Source organism: Melospiza georgiana, chromosome 28, assembly GCF_028018845.1.
Source record: "Melospiza georgiana isolate bMelGeo1 chromosome 28, bMelGeo1.pri, whole genome shotgun sequence".
Taxonomy (NCBI): domain Eukaryota; kingdom Metazoa; phylum Chordata; class Aves; order Passeriformes; family Passerellidae; genus Melospiza; species Melospiza georgiana.
In genome coordinates, this window is record NC_080457.1 from 571,260 (window position 1) to 580,007 (window position 8,748).

The 8,748-nt window shown below is 52.8% G+C and overlaps 1 protein-coding gene across 1 annotated transcript; it reads right to left on the minus strand.

Moving 5' to 3' along the window:
* Nucleotides 1–5,522: 5,522 nt before the first annotated feature.
* Nucleotides 5,523–7,875, minus strand: HOXB1 (homeobox B1). The gene is made up of 2 exons (XM_058041463.1): nt 7,335–7,875; nt 5,523–5,833 (listed from the first exon to the last, which is right to left on the minus strand). The coding sequence occupies exons 1-2, from the start codon at nt 7,873–7,875 to the stop codon at nt 5,523–5,525; spliced, it is 852 nt and encodes a 283-aa protein (XP_057897446.1).
* Nucleotides 7,876–8,748: the final 873 nt, after the last annotated feature.

The window sequence follows — 8,748 nt, forward strand, 5'->3', positions numbered from 1 at the left end:
CAACCTGGCCAGAATTGGGAATTTGGCCAGAATTGGGAATTCTGCTTTTTCCTGGGCTCTGTTCTCTCTCCAGCCCAAATTCCAGCTGAACCCAGCCTGGCCAGATCTGGGAATTTGGCCAGAATTGGGAATTCTTGTTTTTCCGGGGCTCCTCTCCCTTCCCACCCCAAATTCCAGGATTTGGGAACCAAACCCTCCTGAAAACTATCATTATCTAATAATTCCTTCTAAAAAAACCCCATAAATATTCAGTTTCCTCCTCATTTTCTCCGCCACTCTGAACATTTATTGATTTTTCCTCAATTCCCTCGCCAGAAAACCCCAAACACCGGTTTCCACTGCCCAAACTCGCATTTAAAATCTCTTTTTAGGCAAAATAAGCCAAATAGAATCAATTTCTTATCGCTTCTTACACAAAATCAAGCGAAGAGGAGGCGATCAGAGCGCTGTCGGAGATAAACCCGGGTTTATCTTGGGAGCGCGCCTGGCCTTGCACAAGCCGGGCTCAAACCGGGATAAAAGTGGGGCCAGGAGCGCGGCCTGAGCCTTATCAGAGCTCGGTATTTGCTCTCCGATAACCTCTTGGTCCCAAAAAAATTAAAAAAAAAAAAAAGGGAATTTTGTGCTCCTCGGGTTTCAAAATGCGATAAAGAACAAAAAATGCGGAGCCTCCGGGAAACAACCCCGCGCTGCTTTTTTATTTTAATTATTTTTATTAATTTTTTGCTTTTTTCCCATTAAAAAATTCCCGTTTCTGTGAGTTATTCGGAGTTAAATTCTGTTTTTTGGCCCCGGAGGAGGAGGCGATGATTTGCGGGTGGGGAAGAGGAGAATGAAGGAATTTATTCCGAAATTTGAGGTTTTTTGCCGCCTTTGATCTGCAGCTCTGGCGGATTCCTCCCCATCGGCAGATCAAGGAGAATTTTTATCTGTTATTTTTTATTAAAATCCCCTTTTTGTGGTAACAGACAGCGCAAAAAAAAAAAAAAATTCCGCTTTTTATTTGATGTTCCGAGTGAGGAAACGCCCTCGGAATGTTCCCTCTGAAGTGGCCACATCACAGGAAAGGATTTACAAAAAGCAGAATAATTCAGGAATGCTGCAGGGAACAGAAAAAAAAAAAAATCACATTTTTCTGCTGGGTTCTTGCCCAAGGAGGGAATTTCTCTGATTTTATGCAAAATGAGCTCGGCGGGGCTGAAAAACCAACAAATAAATTTAAAAAATATAAAAAATAAAAGCTCATTAAAATTGGGAATTGCGGGGTTCCCTTTCCTGGAAATTGGGAAAAATTCCCTGGGGAAATTCCCGACCCTCGGGAATAAATAAAGGGAATTATTTTCCCATTGTCTCTCCCAGGATTTGTCCAAAAATCGACATTTTCCTCAAAAATGTGAAACTTTGAGGAGTTTGAACAGGGCTGGGTTTTAAATTTGAGGAGAGGAAAAATAAAGGAAAAGGGAAAATTAAAATAGGGAAAGGAAAAGGAAAAAAATAAAAATAATATAAAATATAGCATGTGATTAAATGAAAATGTGAAAAAGAAAGTAAAATACAAAATGAAAACAAAATTTAATTTATTTTCGCTTAAAAAATAGAACCAAAAATGAAATTAAGTTTGAAAATAGAATAGAATAGAATAGAATAGAATAGAATAGAATAGAATAGAATTCAGCCTCCATACCAGATTTTCCTGCAAAAACTCTCCCCCAAAAAAGACAGGAGGCGAATTTTATTGAGTTTTATATTAGTTTATGTTTATTGAATAATTTTCCCTTTTATTGAATTATTTCCCCCCATTTTTCCTGAGGCAAACCAAACTAAACCCGAAGCTTGAATCCATTTATTGTTGGGTTTTGGAGAATTTTTTCCCCCTGGAATACCTGAATTCCTTAGGAAAACCTGGGGTTTTTTGGGGGTGGTTTTGATCTTCTAAAGAAATTTAAAATTCTACCAGGCAAGAAATGGGAATTCTGAATTTTGAATAAAAATTCTGAATTTTTATTAAAAGTGATGAGAGCAAGAATGGATTTTTTGCGGCGTTTTTCGGTGCCAAATTCTGGATTTCAGGTAAAACTTTGATATTTCCTTCTGGAAAACCCTTCCCTGGCTGCCTTCCCGCTTTTCCCAACAAATTGAATATGTGGAATTTATTAAACGCGTGGAATATATGGGATATGTGGGATATGTGGGATTTATGGAATAAATGGATTATATGGAGTATATGGGATTTATGGGTTATATTAATTACATGGGTTATATGGAATATATGGAATTTATTAAACGCATGGAATATATAGTATATGTGGGATATATGGCAAATATGGCATATATGGGATATATGGAATAAATGGATTATATGGAATATATGGGATTTATGAATTATATTAATTATATGGATTATATGGAATATATGGGATTTATGAATTATATTAATTATATGGAATATATAGGATTTATGGGTTATATTAATTATATGGATTTTTATTATTTATATGTACTATTTGGGATATAAATGGTTGTCTATCATTTCTATAAAATAAATAAATGTGTAAATAGAAGATTTGGGATAAAACCCAACGGTGGCAATGAGGCCGAGCCTCCTTGGGGCTTCTCCACCCTGTGCCCACCCATTCCTGTCCCACAGGGACGCACCTGCGGGGTCCCGAAATTCCAGATCCCAAAGTCCCCGATCCCCAAATCCCCAAATCCCTCATCCAGAAATCCTGCATCCCAAAACCCCGGATCCTGAAATTCCGGGTCCCCAAATCCCAAAATCCCTGGTCCCCAAGTCCCCAAATCCCGTGTCCCCAAATCCCCAAATCCCGGGTCTCCAAATCCCAAAATCCCGGGTCCCCAAATCCCCAAATCCCGGGTCCCCAAATCCCAAAATCCCGTGTCCCCAAGTCTCCAAATCCGGGTCCCCAAATCCCCAGATCCCTGGTGCCCAAATCCAGAATGGGGATGGGCTGGGAGCGCTGCTCGTTTTGGGAGGAATTCCAGGGAAAAAGGGATGGGCTTGGGAGCGCTGCTCGGTTTTTTGGGGGAAAAGGGATAAGCCAGGAGAGCTGATCTTTTTTGGGGGAAAAGGATTGAGATGAGAGCGCTGCTCTTTTTGGGGGGAAATAGGGTTGAGGTTAGAACGCTGCTCTGTTTTTGGGGGAAATTCTGGGGGGGAAAGGGTTGAGGTGAGAGCGCTGCTAGTTTTTGGGGAAATTCCGGGGAATAGGAGCTGAGCTGGGAGCGCTGCTGGCTGTGGGGGGTTCCGGGGGTCGGGACGGGGCCGGGGGGTCCCGGGGGGGTCCCGAGGGTCCCAAGGGAAGGAGGAGGGGGCGGCGGCGGCTCCGGGGGATGTTCCGGAGGGTCCCTTTGAGTTTCAAATGAGATTCGCTGGCCTTTGTAGTGCCCGCCGGGCCGTGCCCTGCTGCTCACCCCAGCCCGGCCCCTCCTCACCTGGCACCGCGCCCAATCCCGGGTCTAACCCGGCCTAGCCTGGTCCCCATCCCGGGCCTAGCCCTGTCCCCATCCCGGGTCTAACCCGGTCCCCATCCCGGGTTTAGCCGGGTCCCCATCCCGGGCCTAACCCTGTCCCCATCCCGGGCTTAACCCCGTCCCCATCCCGGTCCCTGCGCGTATTTTGGGCTCGTTTTGATGTTTTCCTTCCGACCTTTTGCAAATCGCGACTGTTAAAAATCCCCTTTTCACCTTTTCCCCCCGATGTTTTCCCCCTCTTATCTCGGGGCTAATTGGGCTCTCTAAAATCTCTTCTCGAGAGCAAATCCCGCTCCTGTCCCGGCCCCACTCCCAGGGATGCTCCAAGACCCAAACCTGGGCGGTTTTGAGCCTTTTTTGGGATGGCAGAGTTTGTTTTAGCGTTTTCCCCCTGAACTTTTGCACAACCCGACTGTAAGAAAATCCCCTTTTCACCTTTTCCCCCCGATGTTTTTCCCCCTCTTATCTCGGGGCTAATTGAGCTCTCCAAACTCCTTTTTTCCGAGAGAAAGGAGCGTGTCAGAGCGGGCCGAGATTTTATCTGGGGGCCGAATCCGCAGCAGGTACTTCCCTCCTCACCCTCACCCTCATCCCTCATCGCTCACCCCGCCGAGCAGATTTGCAAATTTACCCAGGGCCGAACAATGGATGCTCCTGGCAGCCCCTCTGTTGACTTGTTTAGAAATCCCGGAGGCGTTTCGAGGTAAAAAGGTCAGAGCTGCACCGGGCCCGCTCTTCCTCCCTCCCCTCCGGCCCTCCCTGGAGGTAAAATTTGATTTATTCTGGGCCAAATCCCCCGTTAGGGCCGGCCTTGGGGGAGCTGAAGGGAGCGAAGTGCGTTTGACGCTTTGATTTTGGGGTTTGGAGGGCGAGAATTCGGGATAAGCCCGAAATTCAGAAAAGAATTCAGAAAATCAGAAATTCCTCCCATCCCCAGAGCGTCCCGGGTTCCGCGGGTGCGAATTCCCGATTTTCACCCCGGGGATGAAAAAGGGGACGAATTCCTGCTCTCATGGGGCCGGGAAATGAGGGCAGAATTCCACCCGGGATTCCAGGAAAAGGGATCGGCCTCTTTGTTCGGGATCGCTGGAACAGCCGCAGATTTTCCTTCCTCCTCCTCCTCCTCCTCCTCCATCGCAGGCCCCGTAGCCCGCAACTCCCAGAGGTTCCCACCGGGCTGAAAAGACGCGAATTGAGGGTGGGGAACAAAAAAATAAAAATCAACTTTATTGGGCTGAGGTAGCTCGGTGTGGGGATCGGGCGGGGGAAGCGCTCGGCTTTTCCCGATAATTCCATTTTCATCCCCAGGTTTCGGTCCCGAACCCCGCCGGGGAGGGAGGCCGCGGGCTAATCCCGGGTTTATCCCGGGTTTATCTGGCCCCGATGAGCCCGGGGGAAGGCGCTGCGGGCTCCGGGGCAGCCCCGGGCTCCTTCCCTCGGTAACCGAGCCCCGTCCCCTCCTCCGCCCGCAGCAGCAAAAATCGCGTCGTAAAAAGAACCCTGTACAGCAGAAATAGTGCAAAACGGGAGCGGGAAATTGCGCTTTTTCTCTTTTTTTTTTCCTTATTTTTTTCTTTCTTTCCTGAGGGTTTGGGTCTTTGCAGAGGCCTCGAGCGTCTTAGGCGCCCCGGGTCTCGTTTCAAGCTCTACAATCAGGAAATAAAAGGGAAAGGAAAGGGGGAAACGCCCGAAACTTTTTTTTGTGTGTGTTTTTTTTTACATTCTCGCAAGGAGGAAAAACGCATCGGGCGGGGGGGAGAGGGAAAAAATTCATTGCGCTCGTTTGTCCAAAGGGGAGCGAACTAAATTAAAGTTTTTTTATGCTTTCCCTGGAGTTGAAAGTGCAGTTCCTAAAGGGGAAGGGGAAAGGCAGAGAAGTCCCTGAGACTCGGAAATTCGTGAATTGCTCCGGCCGCGGCTCCTTGGGAGCGCAGCGCCTGCAGAGGGGCCATAAATAAGGAGAGACGGGCGTGGGGAGAGCCCCGAGGGTCCTGGGGGACTCGGGGACAGCCCCGAGGGTCCTGGGGGGCTCAGGAGGAGCCGGAGCTGGGCGAGGCCTCGGGCGAGGATTGATCCGAGCCCTGGTCCTTGGGCGCCCTGCGGGCCGCGGCCGGGGCCAGCCCTTCCTTCTCCCTCTTCTTCTGCTTCATCCTCCGGTTCTGGAACCAGATCTTCACCTGCGTCTCGTTGAGCTCCAGGGTGGCGGCGATCTCCACCCTGCGGGCCCGCGTCAGGTACTTGTTGAAGTGGAACTCCTTCTCCAGCTCCGTCAGCTGCTTGGTGCTGAAGTTGGTGCGGATGGCGCTGGGCGGCCCCAGCAGCCCCAGCTCCGACGTTTTGCCTGGAAAAAAACCAAAAAACCACCAGGGCAGGAGGGGCTGGAGCGATCCCGTCCCTGAGGGGTGTCCTGTCCCCTTCTCCGCGCTCCCGCCCGGCCCCGCTCGGCCTCAGCCCGGCTCGGGGCTCCGGGCTCGGCTTTTCCCGGAGATCCACACGGAGATCCCTCCGGAGATCCATCCGGACATCCATCCCCTCATCCTCCCGGCTTGGCTTTTCCTGGGATCCGTTCCCTGGATTTTTCCCGCAGGATCCATCCCCTCATCTTTCCGGATCTGCTTTTCCCCCTGGGATCCATCCCCTGGTTTCCCCCTGGGATCCATTCCCTGCATTTCTCCCCTGGGATCCATCCCCTGGGTTTTCCCCTTCGATTTTTCCCCCAGCATCCATTCCCCGGATTTTTCCCCCAGGATCCATCCCCTGAGTTTTCCCCTGAGTTTTCACCCCGGGATCCATCCCCTGGATTTTCCCCCTGGGTTTTGCCCAGGGATCCATCCCCTGGATTTTTCCCCTGGATTTTTCCCCTGAGTTTTCCCCCTGTGATCCATTCCTTGGGTTTTCTTCCTGGTCCATCTCCTGGGTTTTTCCCCCCAGGATCCATCCCCTGGGTTTTTACCCCGGTTTTTCCCCCAGGATCCATCCCTGGACCCCGCAGGAAGGGCTGGAAGGGGAGGAGGAGGAGGGTGGTGATGGCGGGGGAGGAGGAGGAGGAGGAGGAGGAGGAGGAAGGCCGGGGTTTAAGGGAAGGTGGCGAGGAAGGAAGTGGAACAATGGAGGAGGGGATGGAAGGCACGGCCGAGGAAGCGCTGGGCGTTTCCTGCTCCGAGCTGGGCTCAAATCAGCCCCGGGCCTGCGGGACGCCGAGCTCGGGGAGCTCCGTGGGATGCGATGGGAAATCTCCCGGTGGGGGTTCAGAAAAAGGCCCCAAAACCCAAACCAACCCCAACCCAAAGACCAAAAAAACCCCACCTCAAACCCCCCCCAAAAAAAGGACTCCAAAACCCAACCAAACTCAACCCAAAGACCAAAAAACCACCCCAAAACTCAACTAAACCCCCCAAACCAAACCAAACCTCCAAAAACCCAACCAAACCCAGCCCAAACACCAGAAAACCCCACCACAAACCCCCCCAAAAAAGGACTCCAAAACCCAACCAAACTCAACCCAAAGACCAAAAAACCACCTCAAAACCCAACCAAACCCCTCAAAACCCAACTAAACCCTCAAAACCCCCAACACCCAACCAAACCGAACCCAAACACCAAAATACCACCTCAAAACACAACCAAAGTCCCCAAAGCAAACCAAAACCCCAAAACCCCTACCAAACCTAACCCAAACACCAAAAAACTACCCCAAAACGCAACCAAACCCTCAAAACCCAACCAAACCCCTCAAAACCCAACCAAACCCAACTTAACCCAACTTAACCCAGTGCTCCACTGGAAGAGGACCCCGAACCCTCGGGAACCCAGCCCTGCCCGGCCCCGCACCCCACACTCACCTGTTTTGGGGGGGTTCCTCTTCACCCTCATCCACTCGAAGGTCTGCGCTGCCCCGGCCCTGGCGCCGGGCTCGGGGTGCCCCGGAGGCTCCGGCTCCTCCAGCAGAGCCCCCGAGATGTCCCCGTAGAGGCCGGGCAGGTACGCGGGGCCCGCGGGCGGCTCCGGGCCCAGGCCGGGCTGGAACGGCCCGGCGGCCCCGCAGAACCCCTCGGGCAGCGAGGCCGAGCCGTACCCGGAGGGCCCCGGGAAGAAAATCCCGTCCGAGTCGTGCTGGCCCAGGTAGAGCTGCGGGTAACCCTGGGCCGGGTACGCGGGGCCGGGGAAGCGGGACGAGGAGGAGGAGGAGGAGGAGGAAGGAGGGTGGAAGCCGTGCTGGGCGAGATGCCCGGCGGGGCCCGGCGGGCCGAAGGCACCCTCGGAGCTCGGAGCGGGGCTACCTGAGCACGGCGGGAAGGACGGGCAGGGCTCGGGGAAGGCGGCGGCGCCGCCGCGGTTACAAATTGCGAACTCCACGAAGGAGTTCATGGCGGTATTGTCCATCTGCCAGTGATGGAGGAGGGTCAGCCCGTTTTGGGGGGCGACGCCGCCTGCCCTCCAACCTTCGGGCCGTCTGTCAAAGCTGGGAAACTTCCTGCCGGGCATGGGGGGACCCCGCGGAAGCGCGGCCCGGCCGGGGGGGACCCCGCGGGCGGAGCGGGCCCAGCCCAATGAGCGAAGTTCGCGGCCGGCTCCGCGCTCATCCATCACGGGCCTGACATTTGCATGACAAAGGGGCTTCAATCAAACCCGGCCCATCAATCTGATAACAACACGGACGCGTCAAAACCTTCTCCTCAAAGACTTTAAAAGAGAGCGGGGTGCGGGGGGAAGGATCGCGCTGACCCGCGAGTGGTTTTTAAGTGCTAAAAAGGGCCCCGGGTGATGCGGGCAGCGGCTTCAGGCGCGAGTTGTGACTTTAAAAGGCTTTTCCCCCCCGATGCCGGCTCGGTGTGAGGGGAAGAAAAGGGGGCGAGGGGATGATGGGGAGGTGTGAGCACAAAAGGATGCTCGGGTGCGCTTTGATTCGTTTGGGAACTTCTCCCCCCAAAGCGCCCCGGCCTTTTCCGGGATGCTCAAAGCTGCCCGAGAAAATCCCGCTCGGTTTTCGCTTTAATCTGGGCTTTGTGCGCGGTAAAAGCGCCCTAATTAAATCAACATTCTAATGAGAGGCCAAATAAAGTTAGCGAGGGCAGAGCGGCCTCGGCTGGAGCCGCGCCAGGCCCGGCCGGGCAATTCCGGGATGGGAACTGAAACCGAGCCCGGCTGGTCCCACCTGGGACCTTCCCGTCCCTCCGCGCGCTAAAACCGGGTCTGGGGGCTCAGTATTGCACATTCCCTGCTAAAACCGGGTCTGGGGGCTCACTATTGCACATT

Excerpts from the sequence above, each read along its gene's own strand:
- HOXB1 (XM_058041463.1), bottom strand. The coding sequence starts at position 7,875 with ATGGACAATACCGCCATGAACTCCTTCGTGGAGTTCGCAATTTGTAAC. Across the intron at positions 5,834-7,334 it reads GAGGAACCCCCCCAAAACAG|GCAAAACGTCGGAGCTGGGG; the intron begins GTGAGTGTGGGG and ends GTTTTTTTCCAG.